Raw genomic sequence first — 19,252 nt, forward strand, 5'->3', positions numbered from 1 at the left:
GACCAGAGTATTGGAGCTTTAGTTTCAGCATCAGTCCTTCCAATGAATATTCAGGGTTGATTTCCTTTAGGACTGATTGGTTTGATCTCTTTGCAGTCCAAGGGACTCTAAAGAGTCTTCTCCAACACCACAGTTCAAAAGCATCAATTCTTCAGCACTTAGCTTTCTTTATAGTCCAACTCTCACATCCATCATGACTACTGGAAAAACCATAGCTTTGACTAAATGGACCTTTGTTGGCAAAGTAATGTCTCTGCTTTTTAATACTCTGTCTAGGTTTGTCATAGCTTTCCTCCCAAGGAGCAAGTGTCTTTTAATTTTGTGGCTGCAGTCACCAGCCACAGTGATTTGGGAGCCCAAAAAAATAAAATCGGTCTTTACTTCCACTTTTTCCCCATCTATTTGCCATGAAGTGATGAGACTGGATGTCATGATCATAATTTTTTTAATGTTGAGTTTCAAGCCAGCTTTCTTCACTCTCCTCTTTTGCTTCATCAAGAGGCTCTTTAGTTCTTCATTTTCTGCTATTACAGTGGTATCATCTGCATATCTGAGGTTGTTGATATTTCTTCCAGCAATCTTGATTCCACCTTGTGATTCATCCAGTTCAGTTCAGTTGCTCAGTCATGTCCGACTCTTTGTGACCCCATGGACTACAGCATGCTGGGCTTCCCTGTCCATCACCAACTCCCGGAGCTTACTCAAACTCATGTCCATCGAGTCAGTAATGCCATCCAACCACCTCATTCTCTATTGTCCCCTTCTCCTCTCACCTTCAATCTTTCCCAGCATCAGGGTCTTTTCTAGTGAGTCCATTCTTTGCATCAGGTGGCCAAAGTACTGGAGTTTCAGCTTCAGTATCAGTCCTTCCAATGAATATTCAGGACTGATTTCCTTTAGAATAGACTGGTTGAATCTCCTTGCAGTCCAAGGGAGTCTCAAGTCTTCTCCAACACCACAGTTCAAAAGCATCAATTCTTCGGCACTCAGCTTTCTTTATAGTCCAACTCTCACATCCACACATGACTACTGAAAAAACCATAGTTTTGACTAGACAGACCTTTGTTGACAAAGTAATGTCTCTGCTTTTTAATATGCTGTCTAGGTTGGTCATAGCTTTTCTTTGAAGGAGCAAGCGTCTTTTAATTTAATGACTGCAGTCACCATCTGCAGTGATTTTGGAGCCCCCAAAATAAAATCTGTCACTGTTTCCATTGTTTCCCCATCTATTTGCCATGAAGTGATGGGACCAGATGCTATGATCTTAGTTTTCTGAATGTTGAGTTTTAAGCCAATTTTTCACTCTCCTCTTTCACTTTCATCAAGAGGCTCTTTAGTTCTTTTTCACTTTCTGCCATAAGGGTAGTGTCATGTGCATATCTGAGGTTATTGATATTTCTCCCGGCATTCTTGATTCCAGCTTGTGTTTCATCCAGCCTGGCGTTTCTCATGATGTACTCTGCATAGAAGTTAAATAAGCAGGGTGACAATATACAGCCTTGACGTACTCCTTTCCCGATTTGGAACCAGACTGTTGTTCCATGTCCAGTTCTAACTGTTGCTTCTTGACCTGCATACAGATGTCTCAGGAGACAGGTCAGGTGGTCTGTTATTCCCACCTCTTTAAGAATTTTCCATAGTTTGTTATGATCCACACAGTCAGAGACTTTGGCGTTGTCAATAAAGCAGAAGTAGATGTTTTTCTGGAAGTCTCTTGCTTTTTCTAGACCCAACGGATGTTGGCAATTTGATCTCTGGTTCCTCTACCTTTTCTAAATCCAGCCTTGAACATCTCTAAGTTCATGGTTCACATACTATTGAAGCCTGGCTTGTAGAATTTTGAGCATTATTTTGCTAGTGTGTGAGATGAATGCAATTGTGCAGGAGTTTGAGCATTCTTTGGCGTTGCCTTTCTTTGGGATTGGAATGAAAACTGACCTTTTCCAGTCCTGTGGCCACTGCTGAGTTTTCCAAATTTGCTGGCATATTGAGTGCAGCACTTTCACAGCATCATCTTTTAGGATTTGAAATAGCTCAACTGGAATTCCATCACCTCCATTAGCTTTGTTTGTAGTGATGCTTTCTAAGGCCCACTTCACATTCCAGGATGTCTGGCTCTAGGTGAGTGATCACACCATTGTGATTATCTGGGTCATGAAGATCTTTCTTGTATAGTTCTCTTCTGTGTATTCTTGCCACCACTTCTTAATATCTTCTGCTTCTGTTAGGTCCATACCATTTCTGTCCTTTATTGTTCCCATCTTTGAATGAAATGTTCCCTTGGCTCCATCCCGATTTTTACATATGAGGTACATTTATATATTAAGCTTAGAAGCTTTAAGTAATTTGTCCCAATGTCACACAGCTAGTCAAATGGCAGAGCTAGAATTAGGATTCAAATAATCAAATCATCCACCTAGAGCATTTCTCACAGTATATAGCACCTAATAAGCATGTAATCAATAAAGGCTAGCTACTAGAACTATCATCCAAAGTTGGACAGCTATTAAAAAAACTTGACATTGTAATGTGTCTGTTGAATTTATTTACTTTCTTAGTTTTGCTCTGAAATTTACAGCGTATCACAGCAGAATTTAACAGGACTTCTTAAAGATCATAAGACCTAACCACTTAACTTTTTGAAGGTCTTACTGTATTTTAAAAAATAAAAGATATAAAAAGGTTTCTAAAATTCTGATATATTTTTAATATTTACTTTTGGCATATTAAAACTTTTGATTTACACAAAAATATAACTGTATGTATAACCTCATTCAGACACAAATTCAAAAAGCAAATGTTATACCCTTCGTGAAAAAGTCACTTCCAGCTTTCTCTGCAGTAGGGTCTGTGAATTATAGAAAACTAATATTCTGCTGTTATCCTTGGTTATGTATCTGGCTACCTTAAAGGGATTCTGTATTCCTAGTGGGCAATGCTTGGGGTCTAATTAATATTCAGTAAACATCTCTTGAATGAATGTATAGGCCAACAGTTCGCTTTTGGTTCCAGGACTGCTTAACACTCTCAAATATTATTGAGGACCACAAAAAGCTTTTGTTTATGTGGGTTCTACCTATAACTGAAAATATTGTAATATCAGTTTATTAATTCACTTAAAATAACAATACGCCCATTATATGCTAACATAAACAATCTTTCAATAGGTAAGTTTTCCGAAACAAAAAATGTACATATAGTGAAGAGTGGCATTGTCTTACATTTTTGCAAATCTCTAGCTTAATGAAAGACACCTGGATTCTCGTTGCTCCTGCTTTCAATCCATTGCGCTATCACAGGACACATCCTCTGGAAAAATCCATTGTACATTCATGGAGGAGTATAAAGTGAAAAGTGAAAGTGAAGTCGCTCAGTCGTGTCCGACTCTTTGCGACCCCATGGACTGTAACCCACCAGGCTTCTCCGTCCATGGAATTTTCCAGGCATGAGTACTGGAGTGGGTTGCCATTTAACAACTTATCAACACTGTTTTGATCTAGCTGTAGACCCCTTTCGACAAAAAAAAAAAAAACCACTTTGAGAAAGATCAGAGGGAAAACTATTTCTGAACAAGATTCATGCTTTAGGACTCTTCTGTACACAGCGCAGCTGGCATCTGAGAGGTCAGAGCTGAGAAGTAAAAGGAACACTATAGAAACAGCCTTTCTCTTTTCCTTTTTTCCTCCAGAGCCCGCAGAGTCTCGCCGTAACCCAAGATGGCAACCATCGCACATTTTCAGTCCGTACAGTGACGTGATAGAGCGACAGTGCCGCACCCTCTCCCTGAGGTTTTACTACATTTCCCAGGATGCTTTGCCAACGACGACGCTATTGGCCGGCGCCGACGGAAGAGCACCTGACTGAGCGGAAGTAGAGATCTCGGAGGCGAGGAAGGTGAGGACGAGAGGAACAGGGAAGCCGTGAGTAGCCACATGGGTCTCTAGTCTTGGCGCTGAGGGACACAGCTAGGGGAGGAACGTTTGGGAAGTGTGAGGGTGGCCCTCCTTAACTCAGGAGCCTCAGACTCCTTTGTTCTTATACTAGGCCTGGGACCGGGGATAAACAAAACGTTGCTGTGGAGGCAAAGTCTCCGTATTAAAATTGTACTGTTTTAAGTTTTCTTGGTACGAGATAGGGGCGAATTCGGGTTCTGTCGCAACCCAAGGGTCGGCGTGATTTTACTGCGACCGGAAGAGTGAAGCTGCTGAAGGTCTGACTCAGCTTCTACAGTACTAGTTCTCAATTGGCTGCACCTGAAAGTCACCTGGGATGCCGTTTTAAAACTACAGATGTCCTGGCTTCACGCCAGACCAGTAAATCAGAATCTGCGGAGTATACAATCTGGTCAGCAAGACTTGCTAAAGCGTTTTGAGTGTTAACGTTGTGCATCCAGGGTTAAGAACCACGCTTTTCCTGGCTAATTCTGACCCCTTAGGGAATCCTGATTAGGGCTACCTGAGCCAAGGCCTCCCTTCCACTGTAACCTGCGTGGGCTGTATCACATGCAAGTGGGTGAAGTTGATGATTGCTCTGTTGACACGGATTATATTTTGAACTCTACCAGAAACTTATTTTTGAGCTTCCTGCGGTGGTGCTGGAAGTTATTTACGACCTAGTTATTCAATCTGAAGAAAAATTAGAAACGCATCGTTTTTCTTGCCATTGTTTTCGCTTCTGCCAATTTTTTGCAACCCTGAAAAACTAGGAGCAGTAGAAGATGAAAGAATCACGTTAAAAGCGGTGTCTCCTATTGGCTTGTAAGAAATTCTGAAAAGGGTAGCAGTTAGAATTACATTTGGCATTATTTGTGGGCTTATGAAAGCCTTTATATATGAATATATAATTGAATCAATGAAAAGAAGTTCGGATGTGATTTGAATTTTGATGCAGAAGTTTGTTGAAATGTGATAGTTAGGATTGGATAGGCAGGTAGATAGCATTACCTAACCTGTTTTCTCTTTGGCAGTTTCAGCTTCACCTCCCTCACTGATTCAGCATGGGGGAAAAGTCGGAGGACTGTAGGGTTCCAGAGGATCTGTTCACTGGTTTGAAAGTTACAGATCCCCAGGAAGCAGAGTGTGTTAACCCTCCAGTATCCAGTGGCAAAGAGCATCATTCCCAGAGCGAACTGCTCAAGGATGTCGACGCCCAGCCCCAGGAAGACCAGGGGGAGGAGGAGTGCTTTCATGACGCCAGTGCCTCATTTGAGACGGAGGAGCCGGGAGCGGAGAAGATTGAGAACAAACCTGAGGATGATATGAATTCCTCCGAACTAGATGAAGAATATCTAATGGAACTGGAGAAGAACATGCCAGATGAAGAGAAAAAGGTAAATATTCTATTTGGTGTGCATGATTTGCCACGTAAACTTTTTTAAAGTGCTTAATTTGATTGATACTACTATCATAGATTGCATCATTTGTGGTAAAGAGTGACTGGCCCATCTGTGTCCTTATTGCTTTAGTAATGATGGATCTGAGATAAATCAATGACGTGGTGGGGCTGCGCTGAGTGTGTCTGCTTAGCAAAGAAATTTCCACTTTTTTCTGTGAACTTTGGGTTCTTATGTTCATCTTGTGTAATTATTTCTTATTATATACCTTTTAGCTTTTTTAAATGACCTTATGGATGGTTGGCTGCTGAAATTCCTGTCGTGCATATTTTTTGGTCAGACTTTAGAATTTGGTATGCTGCCTGTTTGTTAATCCTTCGTTAGCAGAAAATGACTGCCTGAATATCTTGGTGTTGATTCGCTTACAGAGGGCAGTGACTGGGACCTGTGTCATTTACATTTTATTTTGTTCTTGAGGAACAGAATTGTGTGTGATAGGAGCTCATTTGTTACGCACCAGTATTATGCCAACCACTAAGCTTAAAATGTTGCTTGTGTTTTCATTTAATCTTTACAACATGGCCTACAACTACCTCCAGCAGAAACTGTTAGTATCTCCATAAGACAGCAGCTTAGGATAGTACAGTAACTTGCCTGATATCATATATCTATTAAGCAGTAGAACTGTTTCTCAAACCCAGATCTTTTTGATTCCAAAGGTAAAATATAATGCAGAATTTAATAATAAAAACAACTGTCTTCCTGCAAAGCAGATGCACTAATAAAATGTATACTGTCCTGCTACTCTGCCCCTGGGCTAGTGACTGAGCAAGCATTTATTTTGGGAGACAGAGGCTTGGTGTCTTCTATATATTCTTTCTTCTGATCTCATAAGCAAGGTGGCTTAAAGAGGTACTGTAACATCTGAGTTTGTCTGCAGAGAATATAAGTGAGATTTGTAGCTTATGCCTCTGAAGCACTCACTGAACAGGTTATGATGCATTGGTGATGGGCTGAGATGGTAAACATGCAGTGTAATAATGGAAGGGGGGAGGTAGCAGGAAGTAAGGAGAAACATCTTAGGCACTTTTCATTATCAGATCTTTTGGTTTTAACATGCATGTTTTAGCTTTTGTGCTAATGTGTGCCACTAGAGGAGAACGATAAAGGGCAAAAATGAGCCAAGTTCATAAACTACCTTCAGCAGAAATGGCTCAGAAAATTATATCAAGTACTATTCAATAACATTAGAGAAATGATTTTCCAGAAAGTGTTTGGCTCAATTTTCGTAACACTGGTGTAGATATGAAATGACTATGTTAAAATATCAGCAATGCTTTTCTGATACCTTAACGTAGTTTGCCCTGCCATAGTGAATTTTCTCCAGTGCCATTGGTTTGGCAGTTGCGTGATTTGTTACATACTGTACTTCCCATTCTCATTATAGCAAAACATTTTTTGTCTCCTGGCCAGAAAATTTTAAGTTCTATAAGTATTAGAAATAATTCTTTTTATTGCTTATAAATCAAATATTCTAAATAGCAGAATACTTTTTAAACTTTTTTCTTTTTAAAAATTAAGATATAATTTACATGTCGTAAAACTTTAAGTTATAATGTGTACTACTCACACTGAGTTTTGACAACTGTGTATACCTGTGTAACTCACATCAGTTGTAGTATTAGCTTTCTTTTATGCTGCTTTGATAAATATCTTTGTGAAATTAGTATTAGGAAATCAGCTAAACAGATGAAGAAATGTCTCTTTGTTGCACATAAGGTTTAGTTTTATAGGTCATTGGGAAAAGGATATGTTTAAGCTTGATTCTTTTAAAGTAGACACGGTTCAGATAATTCAACAACAAAAATAAACACAAAGGGCCACATGGGAAGACTTTCAGTCTCAGTAATAATTTTTAAATGCAAATTAAAACATACGTCATTTCTCAGATCCAAGCATTGTTTGGATGTTGACAAGAAAAGGAAGTAGGAACTGATGTACTAACAGTGAGAGTTTGAATTGCTACATCATTTCTATGGTGTACAGATAGCAAATTTTTATATGAGCATTTCTTTAGATCAGGGCTACCATGGAACCTTCTGCAGTGATGGGAATGTTCTATATCTCCATTGTCCAATATGGTAGCCACTGGCTACTACATTTTAACAGTCATCTGGCCATAAAGCAGTTAAAATGTGGCTAGTGCAGCTGACAAAATGAATTTGAAAACTATTTTTAAAATTTTAGTTAATTTAAATGGTCACACGTGGCTGGTGAGTCCCATAAAGACACATTGCAGGATCATTCATAATTTCAGAAAACTAGAACTAATGTTGAACAGAGGGTATTACTTTAAACAGTTTTGGCATATTTATGTGTGGTGTACAACGTAGTCATTAAAAAGAGATAAATCTTGTATTGACATGGATCAATGCCTGAATGTTAAAATGAATTAAGCAGGTGTTATAATATGATTTATAATAAATATGTATTTGGTGTTTATCCAGTTCCTGACACAGAGTTCCTAAGACCTTTGACATTTCCTAAGTGAAGAGATGAAGGTTTGTTATTCATAGCAAGGCTCTTTCAACCACATCTGAGTTAATGAGATGACTTTGGGAAAACCCCTAAGGATGAGGTCTGGTTGTCAATTTGGGGCTCTCAGTTCCACCCCACCTCTGGGGAGGGAAGAGATGCTGAAGGTTGAATTAATCACTAATGATCAGTGATTAATCAATCATGCTTACTTAATGAAAGCTCCATAAAACCCCTGCAGGTTGGGGTTCAGAGAGCTTCAGAGTTGGTGAGCACCTATAGATGCTGAGAGGATTCACATCCATAGAGCCTGGAAGCTCAGTGCCCGTTCACACAAACCTTGCCTTACTCATCTCTTCCATCTGACTGTTCCTGAGTTATATCCTGTAAAATAAAGTGATAATCTAATAAGTGAACTCTTTTTCTGAGCTCTCTGAGCCCCTCTAGCAAATTAGTTGAACCTGAGGAGGTTGTCGTGGAAGCTGTCCATTTATAGCCGGTGGGTCAAAAGCGGAGCTGGCAGCAACAGCGTGGATGGACCTGAGTGAAAGCAGCAGAGAAAGACAAATACTGTATGATACCACTTGTGTGCGGAGTCTAAAAGATAAAGCAACTGGTGACTGTAGCAAAAAAGAAACAGACTTGCAGATAAAGGAAACAAACCAGTGGTTACCAGCAGGGAGAGGGAAGAACGGAGCGGTAGTATAGGGGTAGAGAAGTAAGAGGCACAAACTCCTGTGTATAAAATAAACTATGGGGATATGGCTAATATTTTATAATAATTAGAAGTGGAGTATAACCTTTACGATCATGGATCACTGTGGTATACACCTTTATGTATAACATATAATATTGTGCATCAACTATAGTTTAAAATATATATATATACACATACAAACAGACCCCCCCCCAAAAAAAAAAAAAAACAGCAGTGACAACCTGGACTTGCAATTGGCATCTGAAATGTGGATGGAGCCAGTCTTGTGGAACTCAGTCTGTAAGCTTTGGGGTCTGGCACTGTCTCCAAGTAGATAGTGACATAATTGAGTTAAAGTGTAGGACACTGGCTGGTGTCCACTGTAGAGCTGGAGTTGCTTGGTGTGAGAGAAACTTCTACACATGTTCTACATGAGCATTGAGAGTAGAAGAGACATGCAGGTGTTTTCTTTATCAGAGGTTAGAGAACAGTCCGGAGAAGGCAGTGGCACCCCACTCCAGTACTCTTGCCTGGAAAATCCCATGGACGGAGGAACCTGGTTGATGGGGTCGCGACTGCACGACTTCACTTTCACCTTTCACTTTCACGCATTGGAGAAGGAAATGGCAACCCACTCCAGTGTTCTCACCTGGAGAATCCCAGGGATGGCGGAACCTGGTGGGCTGCCGTCTATGGGGTCGCACAGAGTCGGACACGACTGAAGCGACTTAGCAGCAGCAGCATAGAACAGTCAGTGATTCCATTTAAGTTAAAAACCTGTGTGAAATTAGTTTATACATAAAAATATGTTTATACAGGAATGCTTGGAAGGGTATACACCAAATTATAAAAAGTGAGTAGCTCTGAAGGATGTCATTATTGGAAAATTTTCATTTATCTTTAATACAATTTTATAATGTTTGCAGGATTTTTTTTATGGTAAGCATATGTTACATTTATGACCAACATCAAAAAAAAAGTAACTCCAATTTGAATATATAAATAAATAAAATTTCCATTCTTTATAACCAGGGCAGACTTTTTACTAAAATAAGTACATAAAGCTGACCTTTGGGGATTTGGGAAAGATTTACTATCATAGGATCTATGTATTGCCAAACGTATCAGGTATCAATAGCTGAAGTCTGTTATTCAAGCTGACTTGACTTGCCCTATGGCTGAGGAGAAGATCCAGGCTCAAGTGAGTGCCAGTTCCCAGCAGAACTCGTAGATTAATTAGGAGTAATGGAGAAGGGAGGCAGTTAAGGTTTGGTTAAAACCGGCAGAATCTCTTCAAGAAAGCTCTGTGTGTGTGTGTCTGTGTGTTTCAGAAGCTGTCTTGAGTATTTGTGAAAACTTAAATGTAGACATGACTACCCAGAGGGATGGGATTTTTAACTCACATTTGAGATGTACTAGATTTGCAAAGCAAATAAATGATTTTTAAAGGCTTGACTGAGGTGGACTTAGCTGGTAGCAGATGAGAATTATTACTATAATAATATTATGATACAAAGATGCTTATAGTTTGGGAAACTATAGAATATATTTCTTTGTGGTAGTATTGATGTAAGAGAATCATTTTTGTGGGCTGCTTATCAAAGTGGAGTTCTCTGGGTGTTCTTATACACACACTAAAATTCAAAGACCACTGTCTTGGAACCTTGCACACTGTCTTCCTTCATTAAGTAGCTGAGTAAGTAAGGTTTTCTCTCTTCTGTGAGGGCCAGTAATTGGTCTTACAGATATCAGAGATTTTATCATTCATTTATTCAAGAAATATTTGCATTTCTTCCACATGCCACGCATTGTTTGAGACATTCAGGAATACAGTGGTGAATAAAACACTCATCTCTCATATTCTAGTTGGGAGGTATGGGTGGAGGTGAGGGGAGTGATGAAAAATGCATGGGGCCTGGAGGGGTGGGCAGGACTACTTTATTTTTTTTAACTGGATTATAATTGCTTTACAATATCTTATTCGTTTCTGCAATACAACAGCGTGAATCAGCCATATGTATATATGCATCCCCTTTCTCTAGACCCTCTCTCCCACCCCCACCCCACCTCTCTAGTCATCACAGAGCACCAAGCTGAGCTCCCTGTGCCATGCAGCAGCTTCCCACTAGCCGTCTGTCTGACACATGGTGATGCACGCATGTCCGTGCTGCTCTCCCCGTTCGACCCGCCTTCTCCTTTCCCCTCTGTGTCCGTAAGTCCGTTCTGTATGTCTGCATCTCTGTTCCTGCCCTGCAGGTAGGTTCATCTGCACCATTTTTATAGATTGCATATATGTGTGTTAATATATGGTGTTTCTCTCTCTCTAATGTACTTCACTCTCTGTTACAGATGCTAGGTCCATCCACATCTCTACAGCTGACTCAATTTCACTCCTTTTTATAGCTGAGTAATATTCCATTTTGTACCTGTACCACACCTTTTTTATACATTCATCTGTTGGTGAACATCTGTCTAGGTTGCTTCATGTAGGCAGGACTACTTTAAATTGGTTGGTCAGGGAAGACCTCTCTGGGGACGTGCCATTTTAGGAAAGACTTCGGGGAAAAAGGAGTCAAGTGTGTGAGGATCTGATGGGAAAATATTCCATATAAAGGGAGCACTTAGTGTGAAGGTTGTACAGTAGCTGTAAACTTGATATATTTTTGGCATGGGCTTCCCTGGTGGCTCAGATGATAAGGAATCTGCCTGCAATGCAGGAGACCTGGGTTCTCTCCCTGGGTCAGGGAAATCCCCTGGAGAAAGGAATAGCCACCCCCTCTAGTATTCTTGCTTGGGGAATCTCATGAACAGAGGAGCCTGGCAGGCTACAGTTTATGAGCGTGCAAGGAGTGCAAGGCCCGGGATCTGGAGCAAAGTGATGAAGCAAGAGAATGGGGTGATGAAGTAAGAGAGAGTCTGATGATGGAACACCTTGAGAGCCGTGAGTAAGGAATTTGAATTTTTTTTCTGAGTACACAGATGGAAAACAGATGGGAAATTTTAAGCCAGAGGAAAGATGAAAGTTATTAACCTTTTATTGAGAGTATTCTGTTGGTCATGGGGACAGGGATGAGGCAGAACACTTAGACCAGTTAGGGCCTAATCTGTAGCCTGTGAAAGATTGACGGTAGCTTGAACTGTGAACTGAGTGTATATAAGTGAGTACTTCAGGATACATTTTGGAGGAGGAGTTGATGAGACATACTGGCTTCCTTTGGGAGGGCTGGACAAAGGAATAAGCATGATTCCTTGGCTTTGGCTACCTGGTAGCTGGTGATGCCCATTAGAAATAGGCAGATGGTGGAGGGCTTTTTGAGTTTGTCAGGTCTCTGGTGACTTCATTTTTGTGTGCAAATGAAAAAGGTTTTTTATTTTAAGCCGGAGTGCAGATTGCATCCTTTTAATGGATTTGCTCCCTGTTGCCAGTTGTTTGCTCATCGAATTCATTTACAAAAAGTCTGTTGCTTGGTGAGCATGGACTCAGAGCATGTTGTTTCTGCGATTTTAAAACATTTTCCTTAGGTTCTGAAACTGTAAAGGATTGTTTTTTCCTTTAGGGCTGTTTAATCTTTAACCAGGAATAGTTACTGGTTTAGTGCTGAAGTTCTTTATTAGTCTTTCCCCCGTCACTCCCATATTTCTTAAATCACACATTACTTTATCCTTTTGATTTCCATGTATCTACTGCCTCATTGCATTATTTTTTTTTTAAATATGATTTGTTTTATTTGTTTGTCTGTGGGTGGTCTTAGTTTCTGCATGTCAGATCTAGTTCTCTGACTTGGGATTGAACTCAGGCCCCTTGTATCGGGGGCACCAAGTCTTATCCATTGGACCACCAGGGAACTCCCCATTGCATTGTTTTCATAATCTTATCAGTGTTGTTGTAATCCTGGGCATGGTTACCAGGAACAGTTCTCTTGGTTGCTTCCAGAAAGCTTTCAGTAACTTAGTGCCCTGCATATTCTGTTAACCTCATGAGAAAACCCCTTCTGATTTGTTCTTTCCCTTTTATCTCATTTCTAATGTGCATTCTTTTGAACTAAGGTTGCCATATTTATTAATTTCATAGCGTTTACCAGTATTAAGTTTAATGAATGCTACTGACAAGTGATTAAATCCTAGAATTTAAGAACTGGAAGGGCCCTTAGATTTCTGATCCTGATTTTAAAACAGGGGAAGTAAGGGTCATTTACTCTTAAACTTTTGGAAGTTATTTGCTGATGAAAGAGTTAAAATGGAGTTCAGTGTTTCTTTTGTTTACTAAGGAAGATCTCATTGTGTAGATCATTGGTTCTCAAACTGAATTGTGTCTGAGAATCACAGGAAACCTACTTACCATGCAAAGCCCTGAGAAGTGTCTGCTACCACAAAATTGTGAGGTAGCAGCCAGGAATCTCCTTTGTTAACAATTGAAGTAAGCTGATTAACAGCGTTGTGTTCATTTCAGGTGTGTGGCATAGTGATTCAGTTGTTCAGTTCAGTCGCTCAGTCGTGTCCGACTCTTTGCGACCCCATGAACCACAGCGCCAGACCTCCCTGTCCATCACCAACTCCCAGAGTCCACCCAAACCCATGTCCATTGAGTCTGATGCCATCCAACCATCTCATCCTCTGTTGTGCCCTTCTCCTCCTGCCCCCAATCTTTCCCAGCATCAGGTCTTTTCAAATGAGTCAGCTCTTCGCATCAGATGGCCAAAGCATTGGAGTTTCAGCTTCAGCATCAGTCCTTCCAATGAATATTCAGGACTGATTTCCTTTAGGATGGACTAGTTGGATCTCCTTGCAGTCCAAGGGACTATCAAGAGTCTTCTCCAACACCACAGTTCAAAAGCATCAGTTCGATTCAGTTGTACTTTTTCTCAATTATATTTCTTTATAGGTTATTACAAGATATTGAATGTAGTTCCCTGTGCTATACAATAAATCCTTGTGGCTTATTTTCCATGTCATTTTGGTTCAGGTAGAACTGTGAGTGCACTTTGGGAGACAGAGAGCTCGATGGATGGAGATGACTAAGCTTCCAAAACAAGAAGTATTGACTAATCAGTATACTGACTCCATCTAACATCAGAAGAGCTTGCTAATAGGATATATATATATATATATATTATATTATATATAAAAATATATATATATATATATATTTTTTTTTTACCCTGATCTTGTGCTCAGGGTTCTAAAAGATTAAAAGAGTTGGACAGAATTTAAGCAGTACCAAAATAAGAAAATTTATTTCTGTTGAATTGAGTTTTGGGAGATGGGATTTTCTGAGTTAAGAAACAGGAAACTGTTTCCAAGATCAGTTGTCTTTCCTCAGAAGGACAAGGCTTAGTGAGAGGTTCTAACTACAGCTTCAATCTAGAGATTCTCCCTCCAAGCTCCTAGTAGACTAATAAAAGTGACTTGTGGAAAGAGCAAATGTGTGAAGCAAATGATGTCTTATTTCAAAGAAAACAAAACTGAAGCTTCTGTTTCCTTCTTAATGATAAGCCATTCCCTTAGGGATGATTTGTAGGTCAGTGGATTAGCACTTTCAGTGTGGGGTTTCCTCTTTCCATCTAAATAGGGCTGAGGCAGAAAGTTTTGTTGTCTGTGCTTCCACTTTCCAGCCCTTCAGCAAGTATGTAACTTTTTTTATCCCTCTTTTTCAGCCAGGTAAGATTGATCTTTGCTTACTGTGCTTTAAAAGTTAGTACTTTCTTATTTTGTAGCAATTACTTTACAAAGCTGCAGGGGGAAGCAGAGAGCTGCTGATAGAGTTACAATGTGGAAATTAATCTGCGGATAGTGAACCTCTTGTTTTTCTCCCTGTTGTCTATAAACACATATTCACTACAGAATTATTTAATTAAGAGAAGTTTTTTAAAATGTACTTAATGCAAGTTTTTATCATTTAGTAATGATAGATGGGATATACACTTGCAAGTTCCAAGTCAAGCTTATTGTATTTATGTTTTGTTCACTGATCTGAAGTATAGGAAATATTCCTAGCCAGCCACTGCATCGAGAGAGTCTCTGATGGAGAAGTGGTTGTTTTGTGATTAAGGGAACGGTTGAACACCTTCTGATATTTTTTCCAGGTTACACCAATATCTAAAGTTGTGTCAGTTGAAATTCTGTAGGATTCTGAATTACAGAAAGCCATTCCCTATACTGAGCTTAAAGAGGAAGTCCACCTGTTTTTTCCCCAGTAGTTATAGATTTTTACATTTATATCTGCAGTCCAGTTGGAGTTTATTCTTGTGTGTGGTGTTGCATAGAAATCCAAATTTTTCACTTTCCAAATAACTACCAACTTGTCCCAGGACTGTTTCAAAATGTCCATCTTTGCCTCGAAGATCTCGTTATATTTTAGTGTCAACTGAGTTTGTTTCCTTTCCCAAATGCTTACCTTCTTCCTGTTTGTCAGATTATCACATAAATTTAGGTTATAGTGGCATTAGAACCTCATTTAGACTCAGATTGGATTACCAGAGATTTGAGTAGTAATAAAATAACTGGAGAATTATTTTAAAAGTATAAAAGCGTGCTGTGGAGATGGCTTTCTGCAGTATAATATTTCACTTCTTTCATAAAGGACTGTGCCCCATGTCATGTGAAATTATTTTACCCTATGACCCAAGAAAATAATTTCCTAGAAAACAGAATAAAAGATCCCATGTATCTGTATGTTTGTAAGGGCAAAGAATAAGGGAGACCTGAGTTCAGTCCCTGGGTTGGGAAGATTCCCTGGAGAAGGGAAACGCTACCCACTCCAGTATTCTGGCCTGGAGAATTCCATGGACTGTGTAGTCCGTGGGGTCGCAAAGAGTTGGACATGACTGAGTGACTTTCACTTTCAAAGAACAAGTACTTGCAGATTGAATTCATCCATCTTCAAGAAATCCATTTTGCCAACTTACTGGAAAATGAACTTGGATTAACTGTAGAAGAAAAACCCAAGACCAGTGGTACAAGTCCCTGATTCACAGTGAGGTAGAGGTTTATTTTTAACACAGGTCTCAGAATCTTTATAGATCAGGTCTCTGTGACTTGATGACATGTTCTGAAGTAGTGTCATCTTCCTTTCAGGTGCCCTAATTCTTGGTCGCAAGGGAATTTAAAGTCACTTTTTCTTTAGGACAGTGAAACACGTATGCTCTGTGCTTATTACCTTTCTGCAGCAGCTTCTGTGTCTGGCTTAGTTATTTCTTCCTGCAAACAATTTGTTATTTTCATACAGTGAAAGACAATATACTCTTGTAGTTAAAAGCATGAAGAGTTAGACAGATCTGTTCTAGTTCCATCATTTAACTTGGTATGCTGCTACTGCTAAGTCACTTCAGTCGTGTCCGACTCTGTACGACCCCATAGACGGCAGCCCACCAGGCTCCCCCATCCCTGGGATTCTCCAGGCAAGAACACTGGAGTGGGTTGCCATTTCCTTCTCTGATGCATGAAAGTGAAAAGTCAAAGTGAAGTCGCTCAGTCGTGTCCGACCCTCAGCGACCCCATGGACTACAGCCTACCAGGCTCCTCCATCCATGGGATTTTCCAGGCAGGAGTACTGGAGTGGGGTGCCATTGCCTTCTCCAATAATAGTACCTTTCTCACAAAGTTGTTGTAAGGATTAAATGACTAGCACATGAAAACAATCAGGAAGTGTTGTTAGCTAAGTTGTAGCTAAAATTCAATGTGAGTGTAGACTGCAAAATACTTAGGGGTCTAGAGCAACCTCTAAGATCTCTTGAGTCCTTTTTGGACACGTTTCTCACAAGGTGGCAAGCATAAGTGAATATTTCAAATTTTTAGAATTATGTTAACCTCAGTTAATAATACATAAATTATTCTTCAAGTTAATTTATGAAGAACAGATTGAGTGTTTGCTGGGGGATGTGGGACTGGGGTGAGAAAGAAGGTATTACGAATTTGGAAGGGACACCTGGGAAGCTTCTGAGGTTCTGGCCGTTTGTCCTCTTTATGTATTTTATAACTCTACTTTTAGGTGCATATCCATTTTTATAGCTATTATATTTTCCTAACGACTCTCTTATCATCATGAAATGTTCCTTCTTTGTCTCTAGCAATATTTCTTGTTTTTAAAACTATTTAGTCTGATACTTCTGTAGGCACTACTATAGACAATATTTTCATCCTCCCAAAATTTATATCTTAGAAGCTTACTCCCAATGTGATGGAATTAAGAGATGGAGCCTTGGGGAAATGATTAGGTCGTGAGAGTGGAGTACTCATGAATGAGATTTGTGCCCTAATAAGAGATCTAAGAGCCCTTGACCATTCTGCCACATGAGGCTATAGTGAGAAGACCCTTAGGATCCAGAGAGCAGGCCCTCACCAGATATTGAATCTGCCAGCCCCTTAATCTTAGACTTCCAGCCTCCAGAATGCTTGTTGGTTATAAGCCACCCAGTCTTTGATACTTATGTGATAGCAGCCCAAACTAAGACATCCACTCTCTTTTATGGTTACTGATTCACATATTTTTGATATCCTTAAACTTTCACCCTGTTTGCATGTTTGAATCTGAAGTGTGTCTTAGAGACAGCATGTGATTGGATCTTCTTAATTTCAGTCTGACAGTCTTTGCCATTTCATTAGTGTTTAGTCCATTCACATTATGCTTATTGACATGGTTAAATTTTTATCAGACATTTTGTCTTCTATACATCTCATGTCTTTTTTATTCCTTTTTCTTTTACTATAGTCTTTTGTGTTAATTTTTTTACTGTACCATTTTAATGTTTCTGATTTTTTAGCCATCTGTTTCTTAGCTAAATTTTCTTGAAAGTGAAAGTCGCTCAGTCGTGTCCAACTCTTTGCAACTCCATGGACTGTAGTCCATGGAAATGTGCAGGCCAGAATACTGGAGTGGGTAGCCTTTCCTTCCTCCGGGGGATCCTCCCAACCCAGGGATCGAACCCAGGTCTCCCACATCGCAGGCAGTTCTTTACCAGCTGAGCCACAAGGGAAGCCCTAAAGAGAAAATAACATGTTTATAGAGCATTTGGTGTATTTCCCATTTATAATGCCCTTCTTCAGGAACTTTTACTGTCCGGTGTCATCTTTCTGTCCAAAGGACTTCCTTTAGTATGTCTTGTAAGGCAGGTATGATAGCAAATTCTCTGTCTTTATCTGTGAATGTCCTTATTTATTATTTAGCCTTTGTTTTGAGGTATGGTTTTCTTAAATATTTAATTCTTGATTGACAGTTTTTTTTCTTTTACCATTTTGAATGTGTCATTGTACTGCCTCTGCCCTTCATTGTTGCTGGTGAGAAATCAGATATTGACAGTTTTGTTGTTCCCCTATACTTAATAAGTTGTTTTTATCTTGTTGCTTTCAGATTTTGTCTCTGAGCAGATTTGACTCTGGTGTCTCTAAGAGATGGATCTATATACTTGGGGTTCACTGAGCTTCTCGGATCTTTAGATTAACTCTTTTCATCACAGTTTTGAGATTTTTAGTCACTTTTTCAAATACTTGTTCTCTCCTCATTTCTGGAACTCTAATCACATGTATTGTGACGGGTCCATTTTTTTTTTTCCATCTTTTTTTTCCCAGCCTTAGTTCTTCAGATTGGATGTCTATTGTTCTAACTTCAAGTTTACTTAATCCTTATGCCAATGCAGGTCTGCTGAGCCCATCTGTGAATATTTTATTTCAGTTATTGACTCTTCCATCTTTGTTTTCATTTTGTTTCTCTTTGTAAATAATGTCTGTCCTTTTTCATGGTTCTGTTTTTTTAAATCATTGTCATCATGCTCATTTAAGTTTTTAAACATACTCCTTTTAGTTTTTTTCAACAAATTATATATAAATGTTTTTTATTTTTATCATCTTAAAATTTTAAAAATTTATATTGGAGTGCAGTTGATTTATAATTTGGTTAGTGCGTATATACAGCAAAGTGAATCAGTTATGTGTGTGTGTGCGTGTGTGTATCTCCATTCATTTTCAAATTATTTTCTCATATATGTCACCACAGAATATTGAGTAGAGTTCCCTGTGCTGTAGTCAGTCTTTATTAGTTATCTATTTTGTATTTAGTAGTGTGTGTATGTTATTCCTAATCTCCCAATTTATCACTTGCCTGTGTTTTTCCTTTGGTAACCGTAGTTTGATTTTGAGATTGGTAGGTCTATTCTGTTTTGTAAGTAGGTTCATTTGTATCATTTTTTTTTATTAGATTTCACATATCAGTGATTTCATATGATATTTGTCTGACTTAACTTCACTTAATATAATCTTTTGATGATGGCCATTCTGACCAGTGTGAAGTGATATCTCATTGTAGTTTTGATTTGCATTTCTCTAGTAATTAGTGATGTTGAGCATCTTTTCATGTGCTCTTTGGCTATCTGTATATCTTCTTTAGAAAAAAGCCTGTTTATATATTTCACCCGTTTTTGATTGGGTTGTTTGGGGTTTGTTTGTTTGTTTGTTTGAACTGCATGAATTGTTTGTATGTTTTGGAGATTAACCCCTTGTCAATTGCATTGATTAAAAATATTCTCATTCTGTGAGTTGTCTTTTCATTTTGTTTATGATTTCCTTTGCTGTGGAAAACTTAAAGTTTAATTAGGTCTCATTTGTTTATTTTTGTTTTTATTTTCGTTACTGTAGGAAGTGGATCAAAAAAGATACCGCTGTGACTTATGTTGAGCCTATGTTTTCCTCTAAGAGTT

General features: G+C 39.1%; 1 protein-coding gene across 3 annotated transcripts in view; it reads left to right on the forward strand.

The window, feature by feature from the left end:
* Window positions 1-19,252, forward strand: part of TTC1 (tetratricopeptide repeat domain 1) — a 75,175-nt gene that overhangs the window by 22,838 nt on the left and 33,085 nt on the right. For 2 of the 3 annotated variants that reach the window (XM_069592531.1, XM_069592530.1), the window contains 2 exons: window positions 3,689-3,894; window positions 4,967-5,329. In XM_069592531.1, coding sequence (XP_069448632.1) covers window positions 4,997-5,329 — 333 coding nt within the window. In that variant the 5' untranslated portion in view covers window positions 3,689-3,894; window positions 4,967-4,996. Of the gene's footprint in view, window positions 1-3,688; window positions 3,921-4,966; window positions 5,330-19,252 lie in introns of those variants that run through there. The other variant, XM_069592529.1, reaches the window with a different exon arrangement.

Source organism: Ovis canadensis, chromosome 5 (genome assembly GCF_042477335.2).
Source record: "Ovis canadensis isolate MfBH-ARS-UI-01 breed Bighorn chromosome 5, ARS-UI_OviCan_v2, whole genome shotgun sequence".
NCBI classification, from domain to species: Eukaryota; Metazoa; Chordata; class Mammalia; order Artiodactyla; family Bovidae; genus Ovis; species Ovis canadensis.